Source organism: Sarcophilus harrisii, chromosome 1 (genome assembly GCF_902635505.1).
Source record: "Sarcophilus harrisii chromosome 1, mSarHar1.11, whole genome shotgun sequence".
NCBI classification, from domain to species: Eukaryota; Metazoa; Chordata; class Mammalia; order Dasyuromorphia; family Dasyuridae; genus Sarcophilus; species Sarcophilus harrisii.
Genome location: NC_045426.1, coordinates 189,547,783 through 189,574,824, shown reverse-complemented (window position 1 = coordinate 189,574,824; position 27,042 = coordinate 189,547,783). Strand labels below are relative to the sequence as shown.

Sequence of the window (27,042 nt, the reverse complement as noted above, 5' to 3'; positions counted from 1 at the left end):
GATTACTATTTTTACCTTAACTCTGCCAATAGTTCTTTTGAACTACCCTATAGTTGGTATGAATCTGAAATATAAAATATACATTTTCCATGTTAAAAAAACAAACAAACATTTTGTCCATGTTTAAACAGTTTTCTCCATGTTAAGTTACTTAAAATTGATCTTTGGTATTGGCTCTTATATGTTAAATTTTCTGTTAAGTTCGTGTTTGGTTAAAATCTACAAGTTTGTTGAAGGTCCATTTTTTCTCATTCAAAATTATAGATAATTTTGCTGGATGTGATATCTTTGGCCACAAGCCTAGTTCTTTTGATTGTTGGTAGATAAGATTCCAGGAACTGTGGGTTTTTTAATTGTAGCTACTATTAAGTTCTATACAATTCTAATTATAATTCTGTACAATAGCTTCACATATTTGAATTGGTTTTTTTTTCTTGTTTCTTACAAAATTTTCTCTTTGATCTGGAGGTTTTTGAAATTTGGCGATAATATTCTTTGATCTCTTGTTGGTGGTTATTGTATTTTTTCCATTTCTACTTTCCCCTCAGGTTCTATGACTCCAAGACAATTTTTTTGAATTATTTCCTGCATTATGTGTCAAGATTCTCTTTTTAGTCACAACTTTTCTGACAGTCCAATTATTCTTTTAATTTTTCTTCTTGATCTGTTCTCCAAATCTGTTGTTTTTCTTATGTTTCACCTTCTGTTCTATTTTCTCATTCTTTATAATTGGTTTTATCATTTCTTGATCTCATAGCTTCATTGGTTTTTCCTTGTCCAGTTCTAATTTCTTTCATCTTTAAGACTGTACTTCCTTTTCTAGTTAGTTAACTCTTTTTTTTTTCATAATCTTATTTTTCTTGGATGATTTTTATTTTATTTTATTTAGCTTTTCCTCAATGTCTCTCATTTGATTTTTAAATTCTCTTTTGAGTTGTTCTATAAATTCTTTCTGAGGAGCCATTTCACATTACTTTTTTGGGGTAGAAGCTTTTTTCCCCAAAAATATCCTTCTTTGAAGATGAATCCTGGTCTTCCCTATTCCCATAATGTTTCAATGGTGAGGGTTTTTCTTCTTTGCTGGTTCATTTTTTTTTTTTTTTTAAATAAGAGGTATTAGAGTAAGCACCTGTAATCGTGGGGTGGGTGGAATGGTCCCTCAAGTTTCCCTTCAGTTCTCTCCTTTGACAGAGAACCCAAAACCAAGAGCTCCATCCTCCTGCAAGTGCCCACAGCCAGCAGCGCCCTTGCCCAGCTGCTTTTGCACTCATGGGTGTTGGTTCCTTCTCGCCCAAGACCACCTTTAGCATCACAGCTGGGCCTGGCGTTCCCAATGGACTCAAATCCTGACAGAACAAACAGTCGGAGAGGTGAAAGTCTCTGTGGTTCCTGTTGAGGCTTCAGCCACCCCTAAATAGCTCGAGGGTTTCCCACTTGATGTTTTTGCGAGGTATCCTGGAGGTGTTTGCATTTTAGACATGTTAATTCCTAGACAGGGTGTCTTCAGATCTTCTCTGGTTATATGTGGAGGACCCAAATCTTCCTCAAATCTTGATTTTTCACCAATCTGTGTTTGCCCTGAGTTACAAATTTCTTCTATTTGTGGGGGAAATTGGAAGAGCTTGAAATTTACCTATCTACTTCATCATCTTCCCAGAATCCTCCCTCCAGTATTTTTTTTTAAATTGTAAATTCCCTTAATGCATTAAAAATAATCAATTTTAATTTGTGCACCAACTTTAAAAATAAAGTTATTATGTAAAGCAATAGCGTTTACTCCATCATAATATGTACATTAATTTTTTTCATGTGGAATTAATTAAATTCCACAAAGAAAATAGTCACTATTTGTTGTAAACATAACATTAGTTAGTATTGAAGTCTTTAAAGCCTAGTCCCACTTCATATGCATATTGATCTTTGTGATTTCAAGTTACAAACTATGTTCTAGGAAATTCCTGTAAGACAATTAAGTTGTAGAAAAAATTGCTAACCTGCATTGGTAGTTTCCTTATACCAATGAAATTCATAGGTCCAGTACCTCTATCTCTTAGATTAATGTCTACCTATATACACAAACACACACATGATACTATATGTTAATTATATGTAATGTTGACTGTTGATTTATATATAACATCTACAAACTACATACTATATTTTGTGACATGTATTTTTTCTCCCAATAGAGTGCAAGCTTCTTGAGGGCATGTTTGTCTTTTTATCTCTAGTACCTGGAACATAACAAGATACATAGTTGTCAAGTGAATGAAATATACTTTGATCTTCATTTGCATAATTTGAGATGTTAAGTCCATTATTGTCATAGGCTAAATATATTTATATATTACATATAAGTATTTATATACATATTATAATATTTATATATTATGTATAATGTACTTATATTCACATTATTATAAGTATTTTCCCTGTATTTTATGTAAACACGGATCACCACCACATTTTCACAAGTACTTTATTCCTTAAATGAAAGCTTTTTATTTTTTCTAGTAAATTCATTTTTAAAATTTTCTTCATCATATTAATCATATTATTTTAGAATGTCTCCAAATCCCTACATGTCTGTTGAGCCCTCTTTTTGTTAAAAAGGTTTTGTTTCTTTGTTGAATGCCCTCCCAAAAAATTCTTGAAAATTCTACAATATACTTTATTACATTTTCTTTCAAAAATTGGAATGATGAATTATAAATTCATCTTAACAAGCACTTATTTATTTTCTGTTTTGTGCAATGAATTGTGCCAAGGCCTGTGGTAGATAAATAAAATGGTTCCTGCCTTTTACAATGTTCTTGGTCCAGAAGAGGATATGAGATTTACATAATACATACACATATAATATTTTTATTTATATTCCAAGGTGCAAAGAATTGAATTACAGAACATTAGAGCTAGAAGGAAGGTTATTTAATGCAAACCACTTATTTTACAGATAATATGAGGGCCAGAGAGGTTGTTAGTTATGATTATTGTGACATGGGGTAAAATCATTATTTATAAAAATAAAATGTGAAAAGCTGAGGTAGTCAAAAATATTGTTTGACAATAATTTGATTGAAAATAAAAGAATTTATAGTAGAAGCATGCATGCATGGATGGATAGATAGACTAATTTATTGAGCATTTATTCTCTGTCAAACACTGCCAAATGCTTGAAAGGTAAATAGAAAAAAGACAGTTTGCTTTCAAGGACTTTACACTAATTGTCAATCTATATAAGATACACATAATATAGTGTATGTATGTATAGAAGATATATAGGCATATGAAAGTTCAGCTTTCGTATATGAATAAAAGTTAATATTTATAAAAATATATGTATGTATGTGTATACATAGGCAGACATGAATACATATGAAAATTTAGCAGAACCAGGCCTTAGGAAGCTTGAAGTATTGCCTCATAGGGCAGCAAACCCTGGAGGATATTTGCCCACTATCAATCAAAGAATGATTCCTAGGTTACAGTGGGAGGGAGATTTTTCTGACTGGGCTGGGGAATTAGGAAATTTTTGTTCATTCAGGAGGGGAAAAGAAAACAGGAAGCTTAGGAAAGTTGGGGGTGATGTTGAAGTGCTCTAAGTGAAAGTAACAGAAAGATGTTCTGCTCTAGGAGTGAGAGTTCCCCAGGAATCCCCACAGAGTCTGAGGAAGAGCTATGTGGCTACATTGGATGATATGTCGAGTAATATTCTAGATTTGGAATTATAAAAGGAACCTTAAATTGATAAATAAAACATGAAATAGGATAGTGATCTTTTCATAAGGATTTTTAAATTTTGTCTGAAACAATATAAGATTTGTGATTTCATTGTACACTATAATACCTCATACTTTTCATTCGTGTAAATTTTTTTTATTTTTAGTGTCTCTGTTAAGTTAACTTTCCAGCTTTCTGAGTGTTATCTCAGTTTTCTTAGATTTTTGGCCCATCTCTTCCTCTGGTAAGACATTCAATAATGTCTTTGTGCCACTTTTTGCATGAAGTAGTTAGATCCATGCAGCAGGCTTCCTTATACCCTTGATGCAGATCACAGTGCTAGGCTGCCAGTATGTATGTTTTGAAGGAACCTACAGATGAGTGCTGCTTCCCAGTACATTTTGACTGATAAGTATGCATGTGTTGACTGAGATGGAGGCTCCTTTGAACATTTAGGCAAAATTAACTTTACTATTATTTCTCTCCAGATTAGTATACACTGACTTTTTCAGCAGAGTAGGAAGGGAAAAATCAAAGTTCTTTATGGGAACTATTTACTTCTAGACTTTTAGAATACAAATCTATGAAGTATTCCCAGCTGTTTTATGTTGAGGTGAAAGTTTTTTTTTTTCTAAAGCCACTAGATTGATATCAAAATCAGGACCTTGAATACCAGTAGTATTGATTGTGTTATATTTAAAATGCCCCAAAGTTACTAGACATTTTAAATTGCACAGTTCAATAAGCAAAGACTGATGATGCCAATAAAGAAACCATCACTATTTTAAACAAATTATAGTATTGGTATTTCCCTTATTCCCTTTCCTCTTTTACTTCCATTCCTGATTTAGAGACCCCTGGAGGTCCCCGTGAGACCTTTTCAAGTAGGGCCATGAGGTCAAAACTGTCTTCATCATAATGTTAAGATGCTTTCATTTCTAATATGATATGTAACTAAAAATAATCTACGTAAATAAAAGCTTTTTGTGAGGGATCCTCAATAATTTTTAAGTTTAAAACCAAAAAAGAGCTTCTGGCCAAAAAATGAAGAATCACTGTTATGAAGAATTATGAGGAAAAATTAAAAGAAATTTCTTAAATATCTTATACAAATGCACTATGACTTAGATATAAAAAAAAGAAGTGCTATCCTTAAATACAAATAGGCTTAGATGATGACACCAAAAAACTTTTTGTAGCCTGGGTTTATTTCCCACAATAAAATCAACTTCTAAAGGGGAAGGAGGGAATATTAGAATAAATATTTATATGACATCTGCTATGTGTCAGAAAGTGTGCTAAGCACCCTACAAACATTATCTCATTTGATTTACAACAATGCTAGGATGTAAGTTCTGTTATTAACTCCATTTTATAGTTAAGAAAACTGAGGCAAACAGGTCACTTGCCCATGGTCACACAGCCAAGAAATGTCTGAGGCTGGATTTGAACTCCTCTTCCTGACTCCGGGCCCAGTGCTCTAATTACTGTGCAATCTAAAATCATAAGATTATATATTTAGATTTGGAAGGAATATCAGAGACTATCCCTTGAGTTCAAAGTGTGACTTTCCAAGGCCGAAGAAACTGTGAATAATTAAAGCAGGATTTGAAACCAAGAGCTTGAGGTTATACTAAAAAGTTATATTAAAGTTATACTAAACTTTTATACTAAAATTTATACTAGTTATACTAATTATATTAAATTATATATTATATATACTATATACTAAAAGTTAGTATATACTTATATAGTTATACTATATGTTATACTAAAAAGTTATACTTTTTATGGTTATACTAAAGTTATACTAAAAAAAATCTTTCTTTTAATAATTTATTTTGTTACCGTGGATTCATCTTGTTATGCTATAGTAAAATGGAGAGAACTTTGGACTACAAAGCAAGAGGCTTGAATTTTAGATTTGACTCAGCTAGTAACCAAATGTATGAACTTGGACAAGATACTCAATCTCTGGGTCTCAGTTTCTTTATGTGTATAGAAGAGATAGATAAGATGATGTGTATGGTCCCTTCTAGTTCTAAAATTCTCTTTATTCCATCATTCCTCACATTATGTTCATTATATCCAAGGTTTTCTATGGAATGTGAATACCACTGCTAATTATATTTTTAAGAGGGAAAATAGAAACTTTTTGTGGCTATCAAAATGTTACCATTATCTATATTTTTTTAAACGTGAAAATAAGATTAATTTCTTCTTTTTCCCCCCAAAGTTTCCTTGTTCCCTTTCTATGTGGGAATATTCTATATTCACAGAATCTTTGGTCTAAGATGTATGAGTTTTGGCAATAATTAATACTCTTAGGCCTGCCAAATTACTTGTAGATGATATCCAACATTTCAGTGACCTTTTTTTTTGGTTGGTGTTATTTGACAGAGTAATATATTAGACTGATGTCTCCAAAGTGCATTTTATTTTATCCTGACCCACAACTAAAGATACATCCATCATTCTATAACTATGATTTACATTACTTTTCCAAAATGAATTTGTGGTGACATACAAAATCTCCTACTGGTTTTAACTAATTGAGACAATAACAAAAACAAGTGTTTAGGTAACTACTGTGTTTGAGGCTCTATGCCGGGTATTAGGGATACAAAGTGATGCAATAGAAACCTTCCTGGCTCTGCAGCCTAAGGACATGGGTTCAGATCTTGCCTCTGATATTTTACTCTCTCTTTGATCCTGGACAAATTATTTAACTTCTCTGGATGTGTTTCCTCTATGTTAAATGAGTATGTAAAATAAGCTGGCCTCTAAGGCCAGCTGTAGCTTCTACCTACAGATCTATCATACCAAATGCTAGCTTCAAACTTCAAAGAACTTGCATCCCACTGGGGTTAGGTAAATACAAGAGAATTTGAGGAGGCAAAAAGTATGAATGGCCAAGAAGGTGAAGAAAGACTTTTCTTTAAGAAGCAGAACCTGACCCAAGGAGATACTAAAGAAGGGAAAGGGACCTGTATGTGCCAAAATGTTTGTAGCAGCCCTGTTTGTAGTGGCTAGAAACTGGAAAATGAATGGATGCCCATCAATTGGAGAATGATTGGGTAAATTGTGGTATATGAATGTTATGGAATATTATTGTTCTGTAAGAAATGACCAGCAGGATGAATAGAGAGAGGCTTGGAGAGACTTACATGAACTGATGCTAAGTCAAATGAGCAGAACCAAGAGATCATTATATACATCAACAACGATACTGTATGAAGATGTACTCTGATGGAAGTGGATTTCTTTGACAAAGAGACCTAATTCAGTTTCAACTGATCAATGATGGAAGCAGCTACACCCAAAGAAAAAACACTGGGAAATGAATGTGAACTGTTTGCATTTTTGTTTTTCTTCCCGGGTTATTTTTACCTTCTGAATCCAATTCTCCCTGTGCAGCAAGAGAACTGTTTGGTTCTGCACACATATATTGTATGTAGGATATACTACGACATATTCAACATATATAGGACTGCTTGCCATCTAGGGGAGGGGGTGGAGGGTGGGAGGGAAAAATCGGAACAGAAGTGAGTGCAAGGGATAATGTTGTAAAAAAATTACCCTGGCATGGATTCTGTCAATAAAAAGTTATTATAATAAAAAAAATAATAAATAAAATTAGAAAAAAAGAAGCAAAACCTGAGATCTCCTTGAAAGGAGCTAAGAATTTGAAAAAGTAGAAATGTAGAAGAAATGCTTTCCAAATTTGGGGACCAACAGTCATCTGAATTAGTGTCATAGATGCAATGGATAGTGTGTGTTGCATTCTGAGAACTGGAATTAATCCAATTTGACTACAAGGTATAGTATATGAAAACAAAAATTGTGAAATCAGTCTGGAAGAGGAAGTGGGAGCCATAATGTGAAGGGCAAAAAGAATGGAAGACAAAGGCTATGGTTTAGAGAAGACAGAAAGTGATCAATTGAAAGTCAAGAGGTCGTGGTCAGAAAGAGCAAATGACATGGAGCTAGAAAGTCTCATCCCATCTCTTAATATAGTATCAACTTCTGGAATCTCTTCTTATCAGATTCTATAATATCCAAGTCCAGGGTATTGGCCAGGACAAGGAGAGGAGAAGGGAACATTTTTGTTCCCTAGGCTTTGAGGGAAATATCTAATGATATTCTTACTACTTTCCCAGATATTTTGCAATGACCTATAATTTTTGATTGTTGTAAATCTCACAGTGATATGTACATGATGCTCATGCATTTTTGAGAGATTTTATTTTATAAGATTCCAAGACTATAAAAAAAAATAAAGTTACCCTATTAGAATATTTTTAAAGTCTCTTTACTTATTCTGATATTATCCTAATTCTTTTACTATTTTAATTTTGTGTGTTGTGTTTGTGTATTTTAGATATTTATTTTATTTTGATAATACCTTTTTATTTCCAAAATACATGCAAAGATAGTTTTCAGTATTCACCCTTGCGAAACTTTGAGTTGCCAATTTTTCTCTCTCCTTTCCCTCCATCTACCTCCCCTAGACAGCAGGTAATTCTATATAGTTTATACATGTACAGTTCTTCTAAATATATTTCCACATTTATCATGCTGCACGAGAAAAATCATATTGAAAAGGAAAAAAAGTGAAAAAGAAAAGAAAAAGCAAGCAAACAATAACAAGAAAGGTGAAAATACTATGTTGTGATCCATACTCAGTACCCATAGCCCTCTTTCTGGATGCAGATGGCTCTCTTCATCACAAGTCTATTGGAACTGGCCTGAATCACCTCATTGTTGAAAAGAGTTGTTTGTTAGATATTTATTATAATTTAGTATTATTGTAACATGTATTATTTGCCTTTTTTAGTTAACATACTTTAAATTTTTTATTTCAGTTCCTTGAAATGGACTGGGGAGATGAATATTCTTATAATTCTTTTGACATAGAATGTTTGTTAAATTCATTTCCTGGAGACCTGGAATTTGAACAAATCTTCAGTGACATTGATGAAAAGATTGAGAAAAATGCTGCAAGGTAAATGGTATTAATTTTTAAAAATGATTTGTTTAATGTTTCTTTTACAATGACTTATTCTACTTTTACTGTTTTGAACAATTATACTGTTTTAAATTTTAATCCATTAGTTTTTCTTTAAATCTATGACTTAAAATTTAACATGATTGCTTTTATCTACATTAGTGCTTTTAATAAGAATGAAATATGTAAGCACTGCTTTTGAATATTTGTTTAGAACAAATTTTCTCTGAAATAGCAGTAATATTTATTTCTGAATTTTTCTAGCGTTTGAATTTCATTAGTAGGTTGAGTTAAGTATTTTCATTTGGAGAACTATAATACAGTATAATTATATAAATGTGCAAAAAAGAACTTCAGATTTCACATTTGTTATCAGATATATATTACAAAATCATTGAGTTATATCTGATTTTCAGAAAACAAAACATTTTAAATAATGATATTTGTAATTTTTTGTCCATAACAACTTAATCCACTGAGTTACTAAGTTACTTAGTCCTCTGAGTTCTCAGAGGTTGTTTTCATACTGAAAAATCTTTTAAAGATGTATCAGCTTTCTATGAGATTTCATGTCTTTACTTTTCTTCTCATTTACCTTGAACTTTATTGAAGTTATAGTTTTTTTTTTCCAAAAGAATTCTTAATTTAAGTCTTGTCAAGCAACTATAGAAAGTATGAACTATAATGACATAAAGGAAGGACAGGCAAACAGAAGGCTTTATAGCCTTCAAAAAGCCCTTTATTGACATATACATTTTGAGTGCCCAAGGGACCAATGATTGTGAACTTATTTTTACTTTATTGATTTCCATTAATGAGTCTTATACACAGTAATTCACCTGATTGTAGGTGTACAGTAATGCAAACCACATTGAAAAATGTGACACTGGTTGCCAACTTGTGGATATATATATATGTTCTAATCTTTTGAGCTTCTCAATTACTAAATTCATACTAGCTACCTTCTTGTCATAATGGATTTTCCCAACAAATGGATACTAAGAATACAACTATTACCATGTTATGGACCATGAAAGTTTTTGAATTTAAAAATAATTCCTCCTATACAAAAAAAGAATGGGTATGTCTAAATCATAAGTCCTTTTGTTTATTTAAAATCAAGAAAAACTTGATCTGAATTTTCACAGAATCTGAAAATCTCAAAATAATGCTTTTCAGGTAATTTTTTCCTTTGTTTTTCTTTACATTTATACATATTTATACATATATATATATATTCCCCCCCTTTAGGCATTTGGGGTTAAGTGACTTACCCAGGGTCACACAGCTAGGAAGTGTTAAGTGTCTAAGATCATATTTGAACTCAAGTCCTTGTGACTTCAGGACTGGTGCTCTATCCACTGCATTACCTTGCTGCCCCTATATATTCTTTTATGTAAGACTATAATCAGTCCTTTTTCATATGTTATAATGGTAGGCTTAGATAATAAATCCCCCAAACATGTTATATGTTGAGCTGATACATTATAGTTGGCTACTCCTTTAATATTTCAAAATATCAAGGATTTTGTATATCTCCCCCCCCCCCACCCCCCGACATGTTGTCTTTGTTACTGTGGCCAAAAAAATAGAGATTAAAAAATTGGTAGATATTAACAGTATAAAATACAGAGATTTGATTTCCTAAAAGTCATTTACCCTATTATCTTTTAAGATCTGTGATTTTATTGCTGTAGAAAATCATTCTTTCAATAAAGGTCTTAGTTCTTCCATAATTTGTGAGTTACCATAAGCCAAAAATTTCATCATTTTGATGGTCATCAACAGATAGAAACATAGTGCATTTTGATGACCTTATTCAAAATTCAATTCATTACATCTTGTCAAGGTCTAATAGGCCTTATGCTGCATTGTCATCGACTTCCTTAGAGAGAGAAGTCACCTCCATACAATGAAAATATCATGGCAAGGCGTTAATGTGAAGGAACCTATCTAAAATTAAAAATTTTGTAGTTGAAAAAAGCATTATTTAAATTCAACTGGTGGTGATAGAGGGTGAAAGTAGAGGTTCAAAAAACAAAAACGGAATCCCTTTGCAAGATATATATATCCTGATTTCTAGGACTTAGTTTATGTTTAGTTCTATCCAAATATCAGAAATCAGTGAAACTTCTGACATTCTCACTGCAGAACTCATTTTTTAAAAACTGAATACTCTATCTTTGATTTTCTTTCCTTCTTAGTAAGAAAGTAATATTTAAAAAAGGATAATTAAAATATGGTATTTTAAATTTGTAAAATGATATTTGGATTAAAACTTAGGAATGACCCATGGTTTGAAAAAGCAAAAAAAGGATGGAGGAAAATATGATGTAATTTTAAATTAAAAATATTTTATTGCCCATATATTAAATTTAACATAGAATGAAATCATCTCAAGTGACCATTGATCTTCACAAGGGATAAAACAAAGGAGTTACTATGTGTACTATATGCTGCATTTGGAATAAAGCCCATTTTTCATCAAATTCAATTATGTGTTTATTATGCCCAAGAGAATAAACATAATAGTATACGGTACATATTTTAAAAAAAAATAAAATACTGAATAATAACTATGACTCTGAAGAGTGTAAATCATTTGTTCACCCATTTATTGCCTTCTAACAGAATAGCTTTTAGAAAATTGTATGTCATGACAAATCAGTTATGCTACACTTAGACTGCTGTAGTTGAATTACCTTTGGCATTTTTGTATTCTAACAGTTCTATTTGTTTCCCAGTGGTATACATAGAATAAGTAATGAATGCCTATGTGATATGTGAGGTTTTTTTTATTAATACTTAAAAAGAAAAACATTAGTAATTCATTCTTAAATATGGGGTAGTCTTCATTATACTTACTTGTTTCCCCCTCTATCAGTAATTCAGACCTCTTAAGTATGAACTCTTTTGCTCTTCTGAATATCATCTACTTTATGAGCCATAAGGTCTTTCACTGCCCCAAAGCAGTGATTCTTAAGAATAGACCAGATGGATCAGAGGTCATGGAGCTTTCACCTACCTTTTACTGTAGGCTTCTATTCTTTCTTCTATACCATTTTCAATTTTAAAGTTCTGTCTCATATTCAAGTCAGAAATGTGTGACATTAAAAGCCTTACAATAGAACTCATTGATAGAAAACCATATACTCTTAAGATTTTTTTCAAATGGCATTGAGAAAGATATTCTCTACCAAATGTGAATTCTGAAAATGCCATCTCTACAGGTCTTGAAAATTTAATGCCAGGGGGGAAAAAACCAGATTAGCTTTGAGTTGAATAGAACTTTTTATATTGAACAAGACTTTGAGGTAAAGTCATAATTTAACACAGAATTATTTTCCTTCTGATACTATTTAGCTAAAAACAAAGATATGACTTTTATTAAGTTATTTTTATTGGTAAGTTTATTATTACAGTTTTTATTTAGGAATGCTTAAGCATTCCTACTATAGCTGATCTTTATTTTTATTGGTAAGTTTATTATTACAGTTTTTATTTAGGAATGCTTAAGCATTCCTACTATAGCTGATCTTTATATACCTTAGGAATTGAAAGTTTTGACAGTATTGTTTTGTTATTCCTACTTTTTCCAAAGTAACAGCAGGAATTTCTGCTAAAGATTGGTAATTCCTAACCCAAGGATGGGGAAAAATGAAAACTCCCCAAACCTAGCACCTTTCCTAGTTTCCCTATTTCTCTTGAAGGTACCACAGATTTTCTAATCATTCAGGTTCATAAGAAAATATCCTTAAAATAACTCTTCAATCTCTCTAATCAGTTGGCAAGTCTTATCTATTCTGCCTTCATAACATCTTTCTCACTTATCTTTTTTTTTTTTTTTAATTAACATGGCTACCATCCTAGTTCACACACTCATCATTTCTGGTCTGAACTATTACCATATCTCCCTAACTAATAATCTCTGTGCTCTAGCCCTCCCCTATACAACTACCAGAATGGCATTTTTTAAAAGTACAGGTCTGACTATATCACTCTCTTGCCCAATAAACTTCAATCATTATATATATATATATATATTTTTTTTTTTTAAAAAAGAATCAATAGATGAATTTCTAGTATTTTGAATAAAAACTTAAACATATCTCCTTAAAAATTCTTTTTTTGAGCTTTTCTTTGAAAGCAAATTCATTGCAATGCAAATAACATAACAATAAAAAGAGTCAAACTTTGAAATAATTGTTTTTAATACATGAACAAATATATAACAAACTTCACAGGAGATAAATTATTTAGTTCATGAATTTAACATGTTTGAATAAAAAAGAATCTTAATATCAATGGTTGAGAGATCTTTTATTTCTTTTTGATGATAGTAAATACTTGATAGAGAAACATCTAAATTTTATGTAAGATGGTAAAAAAAAAAATCACTTTCTACATATGATAGGAAATGTAGTGTAATGATAAAGTGCTAGACCTGGAGTTAAGAAGACCAAAGTTCAAATTATGGTTCAGAAACTAAACACTTTTATGAACATAAATAACTATTCTGAACTTTAGGCAACTTGCAAAAAACTTTCCAGAACTGTGCTGTAATAGATTGCTCTCTTCAATGGAGAATTTTCAATTTTGACAAAAATCACAATTGCTTGATAGATTAGTGTTCTGTAGAAAAAGGTGATAAATCAATGGATCACCTTTTTTTGATAGTAGATAGCAGACAACTGGTAACAGTGATTTTATTCCATAAATAAAAATTAAATAATAATTAAAAACAAATAAAAAATAAAATAGGTATGTTGTTCTACCTATCTTAATACCTGTCTTGGTTAAAAGAATAATTTAAATTTATCATTCTTAGAAGTTATTGATGACATGGAGTTATATTCATGCCTTTAATTAATTTAGAATATAATATTTCATTATTTGTGATGACATAACTGAAATTTTCCTATGTATAGTGCAAGTGTAGCACACTATTTAGACTTAGTTTATTTAAGAAAAAAGGAAGCTATTCTTTCCAATCATCACTTTTGTAGCATCATTTGGATTTTAATGCTGAACATACTATTTAATTATTAAAGCACTTTTTAAAATGTAAGATTTGTAGTCTAACCCAAATGAGAAATGGCATAAAGAAAGGGAAGATATTTGACTTGAAGAAGAAAGGATTTGGTGGATGGCAAAAAGAGGAAGACAAGAAATGGATTGATTTTGCTGAGGCCCAAAGGAGCTTTAAGTATAAGTTTCAAGAAACAAATTTGCAATTGCACTTAGAAAAAAAAAATACAAAATTTCCCAGAAGTTAAGCTAGAGAAAAAAAGTGGAATAGGTTGCTTCTAGGCAGTGGTTTAATACCTCATTGGAACTCTTTAAGGTAGGTTGGATGACTATGTGTCAGGTATGTTGTAGTGGGAATTCCAATTCAGAAATAGGCTAGACTAGACGGCCTCTGGGCTTCTATGATTCTTTACTTCCATCAAGTGTTATTGTGTTGGCCATATAAAATATGATCATATTAGACATCAACCAATTCATATCTATTTAAAAGTATTAAAATTAAATGTGTGAAGATATTTACCTAAAAGCAAAAGATAAGTTACATGTATGAAGGGGCTGGGCGGGGTCACGCTTCCCTATTTAAGTTGACTTAGTTCTTTCTAAGAAGAAAAGTTGATGTCATTTCCTGGTAAGTCTGAGCTTCATATGAAGCCATGAGGAACTCCAGCTCACTTCTCTTTGAGAATTTTGACCAAAGACCAGCAGTATGACATTGTTTTTCTATAATAGCATTTTATAATAATGATAGTTTCCACCATTCATTTCGGTGTGATTTTGTGTTCCAAATTTGTCTACCTCCCTTTCTTACTTTCCTCCCTCTCCAAGACAGCAAGCAATTTCATATAGATAAATATGGATACTCTTTTAAACCATATTTTCATATTTATCATATTGTAAAAGAAAAATCAAACCAAAAGGGAAAATCCCACAAAAGAAAAATCAACCAAACAAAGGTGAAAATATTTTTATCCACATTCATTCTCTGTAGTTTTCTTTCTTGATGCACTTGGCATTTTCTATCCCAAGTCTTTTTAATTTGTCCTAAATCACCACAGTGCTAAGAAGAGCCAAGTACATCACAGTTGATCATCACATAATCTTGCTCTTACTGTGTGCAATGTTTTCTTGGTTCTGTTCACTTCAATCATCCTCAGTTTATGTAAGTCTTTCCAGGCCTCTCTGAAATCAGCCTATATAGAACAATAATATTCCATTACATTCATATACCATATCTTATTCAACCATTCCTCAACTGATGGGCATCCACTCAATTTTCAATTCCTTGACACCATAAAAAGAGCTGCTATTAATATTTTTGCACATGTAGATACTTTTCCTCTTTTATGAATTCTTTGGGATACAGACCTGGTGGTGGTATTACAGGATCAAAGGGAATGCAAAATCTAATTGGCCTTTGGGCATAGTTCCAAATTGCTCTCTAGATCAGCTGGATCAGTTCACAATTCCACCAACAATGAATTAGTGTTCCAGTTTTCCCATATCACCTCCTACATTTATCATTATATTTTTCTATCATCTTAGCTAATCTGATAGGGATGAAATGGTATCTCAGATTTCTTTTAATTTGCATTTCCCCAATCAGTAGTGATTTAGAACATTTTTGCCATTAGATGGCTTAAATTTCTTCATTTAAAACTTGTTTGTTCATATCCCTTGACCATTCATCAATTGGGAAATGACTTGTCTTCTTATAAATTTGACTCAGTTCTCTATATATTTTAGAAATGAGTTCTTATCGGAAACACTCTCTGTAAAAATTGTTTCCCAGCTTTCCAGCAGTATGATTAACAGCAGAAGCAGCTTGGATGAATCAATGTGGTGTCCTTGATAAATATCCTTTCCCTGTTATAGCTAACTAAACCTCCTTTTGTTAAAGGAGGTTTACAAATTACTTTACAAATTTTCTCATTTAATTCTAATATAGAACATAATCTATCAAGGCACTGACCAGAGCCAATATTTCCTGGTTGGAATTGGAGGTGGTGGCAGAAATTCTGACATATTTGTTTTATTATGATAAGGATATCAAAATTTGTTCAGTTTGTACAAGTGAGGGAGGTCCACTGAAATTCACCTGCTTAATCCTTTTATCAGTGTTGGGACAAATTACTAAAATATGTTGTTCTCCAAAGGCTTTACCTTATTTATAGGTTGTACTCATTGGCCTGCATCCAGACCCAGATGTTTGAGATTAACTTAAAAGCTTATTACTAATTGAAGTAGATTTAGATATACTAACTGTTGAGCCTCTGCAGTTCACAATAGTATCATCTATTAGGTTTCACTGAATGAGATACATCAGGATGCTGCAATAAAAGCCTTTGATAAAGTATCCTAAGAGCCAAAATAGATGCATAGGGATATCATATTTCACAGCTCAGAGAACAGTTTACATAAGTTAAGAAAATATATGCAGATCTTTTGTTATGCTTAGAACTGGTATTTGTGGATAAAGCTATACCCTCTCTTTGAGAGACTGAGCACAAGAAAGGTTGTTTTTCTATGAAGTTCTTTTTTTTTTTTTTTTTTTCTGAAAAGGCCCTTTGATATTCAAAGAGTATTTGTTTCATTATACTTCATTTTTAACCTGTTCATGCACAAAAGTTAGCCAAGAAGTCGCTTCCTTCACCTTTATGTGGCATATTTTTAAGAGACTACCAAAAACTGGTTTTCTGAAGTCTTTCTCATGATATAGCTAAAAAGAGCACAATAAAAGTCAATGTGGTATGATGGATTGGATGACAGTCTTAGAGCAGAAGGACCAGAGTTCAAGTCTTGTCTTTGGCATAGTGTGGCGTCATGAGCAAGTTCCTGGAAATATCAGTGCTCAGGAATACTCAAAAGCTGAAAGTTAAAAGTCAGCTTCTAAATTCTCTCAGTATAGGAAAACTCAATACTGTGAGTTCATATGACAATAAAATCATAGGTCCATACCAAAATAAAATTTAAAATAAAGATTAAGATGGCAAAAATTTCATTCTATGAATTTAATTTTACAAATTCATTTTTAAAAAGATTTATTAACTTAGAGTCTTCGTGGAATTTAAATAATCCACCTTTAATGGCACAAAAATATTTCATATCTTCTTTATATATAATTTACAGATACTTAGCTGTGTATTGAGTGTTTTCTTCATTAGAATGTAAATTTCTTGTGGACTGTGACCCTGTACCTAACACAGGTCATTGCACACAACAAGGATTTACTAAATACTTAATAAATAGGTCACAGGAAGTCCATGGTTATATATATCTTATCTAAAAGAGATTTCTTTCTATAGCATATATGAAAAATGATCTTTTAATTTGCTTGAAGAAATTGAAGAGAAAATCACTAATACCTGAGTCAGACCATTCCACTTTTCGATAGCTTTAATTGTTGGGATACAGTTTCTTACACAAAGCCTAAATTTACCTATTAGTAATTTCTATCTTTTACTCCTGGGTCTGTCCTCAGAGGTCATGCTAAATAAATCTAAATTCTTTTCTACTAAAGAGCCCTTCAAATACTTAAAAATATATCCTCCTCAGGTTTTCTCACATTCCTAAACCTTTAAACGTTTCTCATGTATCATGGATTCAGGGCACTTCACTATCCTGTTTATCCTGCTCTCTACAGATGTGGTTTAGTCATTGTTGAGTATATCAGGACTATCATCACTTTCTAATTTGTATATATGAATATCTACATAATTTTATATTTTAAAAATCTCTTTATTAAAAAATAGGTAAATATCTCAAAAAGAGGGGTCTGGAAAGGAGAAAGATTTTAGCTGATTAAAAGAATTTATTAAAAAGAAAAATTTATATCATAAAATATAATAAAAATCAAACATTAAATATCACACAATCATAAAATCTTAAGAGGTAGAAGGAATACTAAAAATCATCTAATGTACAATAGTGAAAAGAGGATTGGAATCCTTTCTGGAATCAAAGGGAATTGTATTCAAATCTTCATGCTGTTACCTTTGTGCCTTGGGATGAGTGATTTAATCTTTTCTGGACCTCAGTTTCCTTTTTTTCTGTAAAATGAAGGGCTGAACTAGATCACAAACTTAAACTTTTTTGTATATCATGGACTCTGGCATTCTGGTAAAGTCTACACTTTTCAGAATAATATTTTTGAAAGCATAAAATACGTAAGATTTCATAAAATTATCACTTTGAAATAGTTATAAATATATATATTAAAAAATTTTTTAAGCCCAAGTTAAAAACTGCTGAAATAGATCATTAAAATACCATAACACCCTAAAATCCAATTATCTCCTCAACCTGCAGGTTCAATCAGAAGATTTTTTTTCCCACTGTTTTAGACCAGCACCCTATTTAGAATTATATCTATATTGTGGTTGTTGTTGTTGTTGTTTAGGACTAGCCTCCCTCTTATTTTCCATTTTTCCCCCTCCCTTTTTTCCTCTGGTTTCTATATTGAGTGAAATGTATTTCGTTATGTGTGTTTATTCTTTCCTCCTGTGACTATTTGAGATGAGAGTGACGTTCACATGTCATCCTCCCTTGCCCTGCTCTTCCTGCCTATTTGTACAGTGTTCTTTTTGTTTAACTATTTTATGACATAATCTTGACCCTTCTTCCGTCTTCTTTGTCCCAATATATCCCTCCCTTTCTATTCTTTTAATATGATCAAAACATTACAAAATCACTTGCTGCCCATCTATTTTATTAGATTCCCTCTCTGACCCCTGATGATAGTATAGTTCTGAGGAGACATGTATTATGTTTCCCTATTATAATGTAAACAGTTTATCCTTATTTTGTTCCTAATGATTGATCACCCATATTTATGGTTTTAGGCTTCTCTTTACTCTTGTTTTTATTTCGGTTTCTACTTATTTCCTGTCTCTTCACCATAAATGCATGGTAGTTTTCTATTTCAGTAAAGACCCATTTTTTCCCTTGTAAAATTCTATTAAAATTTTCTGTGTAAGTTATTTTGGGTTGTAAACTTTCTGGAGTACTATATTTTAAGCTCGCCACTTCTTTAGAGTGATACTTACTAAATCTTGTGTAATTCTGACCCATCAGTACTTGAAATGTTTCTTGTTGCTTGTAATATTTTTCCTTTGACTCCTACCAATTTCTCCTACCTATATTTTAAGTCTTGTTCCAGAAATTCAAATCCCATCTTTTAGAGTACGTAATCATTTTTCATATTTAAAATTCTCTTCTTAATTCCTTGTCTTCATTGGAAAGTAGTAATGAAAATATCACATGTTCCTCTAGGCTCTTCAGTTTTTTGGCCAATTTTTGGTACTAATTAGCAATGATTTCTAAGTTTCTTTTCATAGTATCACATGAGTGAGTTATGGTCAGATGTTTTGACTTGATTTTGTTTTGGGAGATTTAGTTATGTCTAAGATATATTCTCTGAAAAGATGCCAATGTTATCAGATCAACCAGTAACATTTCTTTTATCTTTTTATTTGGAAGTTTGCCACCTTGTACTTCAAGAATAAATTTTCTATGTCAGAAACGAAAACATTACAAATACTATACAAATAATGTTCTTTTTGTTTTCAGTTTTTAACTTATTAGCACCTTGGCAACTAAATTTGATTCTGCTTTACCTCCTTTACTCATTATCCCGTTTTACCATTTGTCTTAACTACTTTAATTTGTAGCTACTTTTGTCTCCATGAGCTTTTTTGCTCTTCTTCATCTCCTCCCTTCCTTGAGTCTTCTGTTACCTCCATCAGAAGCAGTCTTCCTTTAAATTCTCTTCTGATTTTTTCAAGTTCCCTTCCCCAGTTGAATCTCTGCCCTTACTCCTACTTCAAAAACTTTCCAAATTATCTTCACAATTCCTTGTGAATTTTCAAGTTTTTCTCTCTTTCTCCCATATGATAATGATCTTTTCCCCTAGAATCTGGAAGTGAAAAAACAACTTTATATTGGATGCCCTAAACTTTTTTTTAAAAATCATTAATATTCCATTCTTTAAGGAAAATTTGAATATAGTTTGGTTTAAATTCAGATTATAAATCAAAACTGTTTTGGCTATTAGTAGTTTACAGCTTTAAAACTGTATTTTTATATCACATATTTTTTGGAGAAAATAATCAATTTGGGCGCTTATTTTCTTTTCAGCTTGCAACAGTGTCTAAAAGATATCCAGTGTGAAGTTAACAAAAGGTGTGGTTCTGATGTTCCACTACAAACCACAAGTGACTGCCTCGAATGGTTAAATAACTACAGTTCCAGTTCGCTCAAACCACCTTCCTGTTCTCATGGAGATTTGATCAAATTCCTCAAAACCTTGGTAAAAACAAAAAAAAAAAGAAAGAAAGAAAAAAGAAAAAGAAAAGAAAAGAGATATTAAAAAGGGGGGGGGGGAAAGTATTTTTTACATTAACAAAAATTTGAATTTGTTACTGTAAATGCCTTATTTTTGTGTAGTTAGTTAATTTGGGAATAAAGATGCACATTTTAAATGTAGAAGCCTCAGGCACATAAAACTTTTTAGATATATAGAGGCACATTTGTGATGGGTTTTTTGGTTTGTTTTAGATACTTTTTTCAAAATAACCATACTTTGCCATTTTTTTTGGATATTTTGACTCAAAGACTGCCATTTTCATCATGACATATGTTGACACTTTTCCTACTAACATGAAACACATTTTCTTGAGGTCAGTCTACAGCAGATTCTCAATTTTTGTGTGTGTCCTGAATCCCATTGACAGTCTGGTGAATCTATGGACCCTTCAGAATAATGCATAAAATAAAATGCACAGCTAACAAGGGAAATAATAATGTCAATTTTTTTTAAAATTTGGGTTTAGAAACCATTATCTACAGTAAATTACTATCATATTGAGGTACTCATGTTAAGTTGTTATTCCATAACAGTATCTCTACTTATTCTTCAAAATTAGTAAAATTGGTGTTGCATAAGGTTGTTGGTTTTTGTTTTCCTTTGTGTTTATGTCATAATTTAACTTATGTTATATATATATATACAGAAATATATGAAAGATGAATTTCATTAGAGTGGAGAATTCCTGTTCCCAAAGCAAATGCACATCCCATCTACAACTCATTTATAATTTAGTTAGTAAATCTTAAGGAGTTATCTGAGTCATATAAAGGTTAAGTAATCTATCTGCCCACAAGCATATGACTAATAAATATCAAAAGGGAATTTAAAAGTCTTCCAGATTCAAACTTCCTCTTATTAAGAAGTTAAATGTAAGCAAAATAAAGATATGTAAAAGTTAGAATATAGTATCATCTAGAACAGTAGTTCTCAAACTTTTGTTCTCAGTTTTTCTTTATACTATTTAAAATTATTGAGAATGTGTCCAAAAAGTTTTTATTTATGTCAGATATATTTTTAGATATTTACCATATTAAAAGTAAAAACTAATTTTGAATATATGGACTATCTAAAAGGGTTTCAGAGGCCCCCAGGATTCTCTGGACCATACTTTGAGAACTACTGATCTAGAATTGCAAAGATACATCATAGTCCCTGTTTACATATATAAATTCTATTTTCTAAATCCTAAAAAAATGCAGATCACTCCAATCACCTATTTAGTTCTGTTGCCATAAGGTGAATTGTAAAGGGCCAGAACTCTGAAAATGTGCACTTGAATCAAGGACAGGAGAGTGCTTATAGTTAAGCACCTACTCAGTGTGAGATAATGGCTCTCTAATCATATACTTAATGTGATATGGTACATGCTCAGTGTGCTGTAAGGTTGTAATTGTACTGAAGTATTTAAGGAAGTCTCAGCCACAGACACAGAGGACTCTCAGCTACAGCCACAGCCACAGCCACAGAAAAGACTTGGGACTCTATCTTTGACCATCCTTGTGGCTCTTCTGCCTTCATTACTCCTCCACTAAGACCAAGGACTTGGGCTGGTCCCAGGATCCTCCAGAAAGCTAGCCCGGACATTATAGTGAATACTTTCCCCAGTTTGCCTAAAGTTCTACAAGTTATTTTCCATTTTTGTCAGAACACTTAGATTATTTTCTCTAGATCTGCTTATTTTTTGAGCCACCACTACAAATTAGGGCACCTCTTATTGTAGGCAGATGTTTCGTAAAAGTGTCTGATAAGTATTATTAGACTGGCTGTATTATTGTTCTTATTGAACAATAAGAAATATAATTTACCATCAGTTTTTTAGACAATTTAGGAATTGCCATTAATACTAATGGAAGGAGCACCCACCTCCTCTCTCTCTGAGATCATGTATCCATTGAAAAGAAATGAGAACATGATCAATAATTAATACACATTCATTAAACACTATATCCCAGGCACTATACTAAGTGCCTGGGAAACAACATGAAAAAAAGAAAGCCAAGCCCTGCCCTCAAGGAGGTTACCATCTACTGGGGGAGACAATACATAGAAAGAAGCTGAAAAACAGCTAATAGGAAGTTATCCCAATGGGGCTGAAGGTGGGGATGATATGGTGTGAAAGTCCCAGAAAACCCAGGTATACATCCAGGTGAAAAATGAGCTGATGTCTACACTGAACTCCCTCCATAAATGGAAGTTTTGGCTCATGGCTCCTCTCCAATCAGACAAAGTATGGTGGTGAGATGGAGTTCTAAGACTGATTATATCTCATAGGAGGATGAGGTTTTCCCCAATAATGAGATTCCTAGGGAATGGGGGAGAAGACTTTATAAGGGATAGATAAATATAGATAGATTAACTATCTATTTATCTACAAGTGACCAGTTTGATATCATTAATTCCAGAAAAGGTTCATGTAGGTTGAAAAGTTCCATATTTGATTATTACTGTTAGTTTATTAGATAAAACAGATTTGGATTTTATTTAATTTTTTAAAAACCTGCTGTTTCTGTCTAAACATAAAACTTTTGTGAAATAAGCTACATAAAGTCGTAGATAACAGAATCAAACAAAATATTTGGGGGCTTTTTATTATTGGAGGTGTATAATATTTGAAATAATAAATGGCGGAGCAAGAAAGGCATTGTGCCCTGAGGCATTATTCATTTGAGAAAATTATTTCATCTATTTTTTGTAAAGGTTGAGCCTTGAAAATAGAAATGAATATTGTTATTTCTTTAATTTCTATTAAGAGCCAAGTGTATTGAATTTCATTAATATTGATTTAATAATTCTTTGCCATTTAATTAAAAGCAAGAACTTTTAATTATCTTAGAATCTGTCACACATAAGTCATTCTGCATTCACTACAGGACAAAGACCTCCTTATTTTTGCTAATATTCATTAAGCTGATAATGTTTGTCCTAAAAATTTTTCAATATGATTGATCATTTTAATTTGAGGAAGATATGTACAGCATTGCTTTAAAAAATGATCTAGACCTACATGACCTATGATGAAGATTTTACCTGCCAAGGGTTGTCAGTTTTCATTATACTGTTCAAACATTAATTTTTTTCATCAACTTTCTTATTTACTAATTATATAGCTACTAATAAAAAAAATGAAGCCCTCATTGTACAAATTGAACTTGGGTTGTTTTAATCATAGATCATTATAAGACTCATAATTAACAAATGTAGTAAACAGGAGTCTCAGAAACTTAATACATTTTGCATGATCAAATTATTTGCTATAATTGACCATAATACTAAATATGTGAAGTCTTTGTCATTTCACAGAGTGCATATTCCCTCCAGTTGTGCAGATTGTAATCTACACTTTAGTAGAGAGTTAAACGAGTTCATAGATTTAGAAGCAGAAGTGGCTGTAGGGTCAGCTTGTCTGAATCCATCATTTGGATTTTACACTAAAGACCAGAGGGAAATAGTTAATTTTCCTCAAATCACACAGGGAACAAGTGATGGAACTGCCGTGATTAAAATCAAACCAAAGCAAATACCACTTGGTCCATACTCAGCTTGTGGGTTCCCCTTAACTGAGCTAGGCTTAAAAGACAGATTGCCTTTCTTGTCATGTTAATAGAAAAGCTAGAGATCATACACTACTGGCATAGCCCTGGCAGAGTTTATATGACCATCATGGTAGCACACTTAGAGATAGTTGCAAAGCACTTAATGTGAATTATTTTATTTTCTTCTCACAACAAGCTTGGGGGTAGTCAATACAAGTATCATTATCCCCATTTTGCAGATGGGGACCTTGGCCTTAAGAGCATTTAGATGACTTGTCTAAGGTCGCAAAACTAATAAGGGGCAAGCCGATATTTTAACCCCAGATTATTCGATTCCAAGTTAGGCGCATCATGTCTAACTTCCTCGAAGTTCAGTATAACAATACATACTACAGTTCAAAACTTAACTTTTCACATAGGTACTTTATAACGGATATTTAAGGCCACAGATTTGGCCTTATCTCATTACTAATAGTACCAGAAAGACCTTATTGGAACATGGTCTCACTTATGATAGTATCCCTTAGCTTTAATCCCCCATCAAATGGCATTATAGTAAAATTATAATGCATTTGAGACCTAAAATTGAATATATTAATATATGTATATATACTTTAATATTTCGTAATGATATATACCTCACGATATATTCATAATTTAAAAGGTCTTCAAAAGCTGTTATGGTAAAAAAAATTCATCAATCAACATCAATCTAATTATGAGCCTCTCCTATTTAGCTTCACTGGTCTTCAAATGCCAGATATTTAGTAGATCACTGAGCATTTACTTGTTATCTTTTCAGATTGTTAGAAACTGTATGGGGTTGTAGAGGGACCAAATAGCTTTCAATAACTTAAGGTCACTTCCTTGACACAACCCTCTTCCTCCCTCCTTCCCTCCCTCCCTCCTCCTTCTCCTTCTTTTTTCCTTTTCCTTCTCCTTCTTTCCTCCTCCTCCTCCCCCTCCTCCCTCTCTCTCTCTCTCTCTCTCTCTCTCTCTCTCTCTCTCTCTCTCTCTCTCTCTCTCTTTCTCTCCCTCCCTCCCTTTCTCTCTCTCCCTCCCTTTCTCTCTCTCTCTCTTTTTCCCTGCCTTCCTCCGATTACAAATCATGTTGTTCCATTGAGAGATGAAGATTACCCTAGGTTCTCAACAACTCCTTTGAAGCTAGTCCAGAGTTACACAAGCTTTATTAGGAGCTACTATACCATATAAGCTTCAAATCCTGGTCTGGTAATAGACTGTTTTGAGATCCTATGTGTACTATAATAAACAATGATGATTTTTTTTAAACTATAGGAACTCTTGAAGACAATCACAGAAGTATAAAGAGGTTGCAATCTGTGTCAGAGAAGGATGTGTAGTTTCAATCTTGATGAAATCAATAGAATTCTTACAGTGGGTTTAGAATAGATTTTGCTTTATGGCTGAGATGATATACAGACCTACAGAATTCATTTATTCCTTTAAAAGAGTCAACTTTTGCAAAAAGAACTCATTTAACATCACGAAAAATATTTGATGATACAAAACATTTTACTTTTCATGCTTTGAAACTGATATCTTTTTGTGGTTAAGCACAGCTATATTTTTTTTCTTTAGCAAGATTTATTGAAGAATGAACAAAATCAAGAAGAAATGATCATGGATCTCCTTTTGGATATCTCTAGTCAGTGTGGAGTTTCATTCCCATGTACCCCAAGTGGAACATCTTTTCTATTCACATCTAGAACTTCTCTACATGCAGTTGAAGATCATTCATCTATGGATGTAAAGTCTTTGTGGGATGATATCAGATTGCATCTTCGACGCTTCTTACTGAGCAAATTACAGAGTCATAATAAAATAAACAATTCACCGCACACTATTTCATTTAAAACTCACTGCATTCGACAGCTTTTGTTTCTTTATCCAGAATCAGAAGTTTTAGCCAAGTACCAAAGCCTACAGAATAAATTGGTTACTCACCTCCTAGAGAATTCTTTTTTATCTTACAACAGAGAAGCAAATTTAGACACAGTGATACATGGATACCAAAATTGCATACTTAAATTATGCAAAATGATTAAACAGGATTTTTATGTACTAAGTGAAATTTTAGCTCCTTCTTCAGTACTAAAATTCATTAATGAAACTTACCTGGATTCCATTAAGGAAGAAATGACAAATTTTCTGGAAAAATTTTGTGAACTACAATTCAAAGAAAATGCTGTCCATGTGGTTAAAACAGGCAAGAGTTCCAGCAAACATAGAGGAGCAGTGCATGCTTTGGGTTCGTACCTTTTAAAATTTTGTTCATTATATAGTTAGTCCTTCTTCCTTTTCTGAACTGAAAAATAAGTCATAATTCAATGTTACAATGCTTTATACATTTGCATGCATCCCTTGGCTGCAAATCTAATTAGATTATGAAAATGTGATTTTTTTCCTGTTACTAGATTATTAAAGACTTTAGAAATGTAAGCCAAATGTGTAACCAATGATAGTATTTTCTTATGATTATTCAGGAAAAATTATTTGGTTTATAATTGTCTTACAGGTATATACTTAACCACTGCATTTCAATTTTCTGTAATGTTTGACATGAAGATAAATTATTGAAAATAGCATACAATGAAATTCTTCCCCAGACTTCTTTGAATAAATAAACTAAATTTAAAAGTTTTAAAATTATATACTTTACTCAAAAATATCTAGTAAATTTAATTAGAGAAATCATAAATGTTATAAAATTATATATAATTTATAAATTCGTACTAATACTGCTTTTTCGTAAAAGTTGATACAAGTAGAACAATAAGCAATTTCAGAATTTTACTCAGAAGGTATTAGTCTAAAAGTAAGTACTTGCTATAGTACCTTCTGCCCTTTCTTGTTAGTTTTATGTAACATGGTACTAATGAAGGAATATAGAGGAAAATGTAATTTTTCTTTAAAATGAAAATGAAAAATTAACTTGTTTATTAATATATTTGATGGAAAAAATTCAGGTATATTTTTAAAAGCAGGTATATTTTGCTCATAAAAACTTTTTCATTCAATCTTTGGAAACTGGACTGTAAAAAAGATGAGCCAGATTTTCTCAAATATGTCTTTTCCTTCCTTTTGTAGCTCTTTCAAATCAAAGGGAACAATTATCTATCTATTTTATCTATTTAGCTATATTTTTTAAGGAAACAGTGACATAGGAATTAGCATAGATCTGAAAGGGATATCAGGGTTCATTCTGACTAAAAGAAGATTATGAAGATGAATGAAAATATTTAGTGATAATAAATTTCAATTGAGAATGTTTTGTTACTATGTAGTAGAGGAATTTGTAGCCTGATAGATGTATTTGAAAAATTCAAAATTTTTTAAAATATTTATTAAGCATTTACTATATTTTGACA

At 31.8% G+C, this 27,042-nt stretch overlaps 1 protein-coding gene across 4 annotated transcripts in view; it reads left to right on the top strand.

The window, feature by feature from the left end:
* Positions 1-27,042, top strand: part of KIAA0825 (KIAA0825 ortholog) — a 540,869-nt gene that overhangs the window by 58,751 nt on the left and 455,076 nt on the right. For all 4 annotated transcript variants that reach the window (XM_031949172.1, XM_023496065.2, XM_031949211.1 and 1 more), the window contains exons 2-4: positions 8,586-8,725; positions 19,889-20,060; positions 25,253-25,922. In XM_031949172.1, the coding sequence (XP_031805032.1) occupies positions 8,595-8,725; positions 19,889-20,060; positions 25,253-25,922 (973 nt within the window). In that variant the 5' untranslated portion in view covers positions 8,586-8,594. The remainder of the gene's footprint in view (positions 1-8,585; positions 8,726-19,888; positions 20,061-25,252; positions 25,923-27,042) is intronic.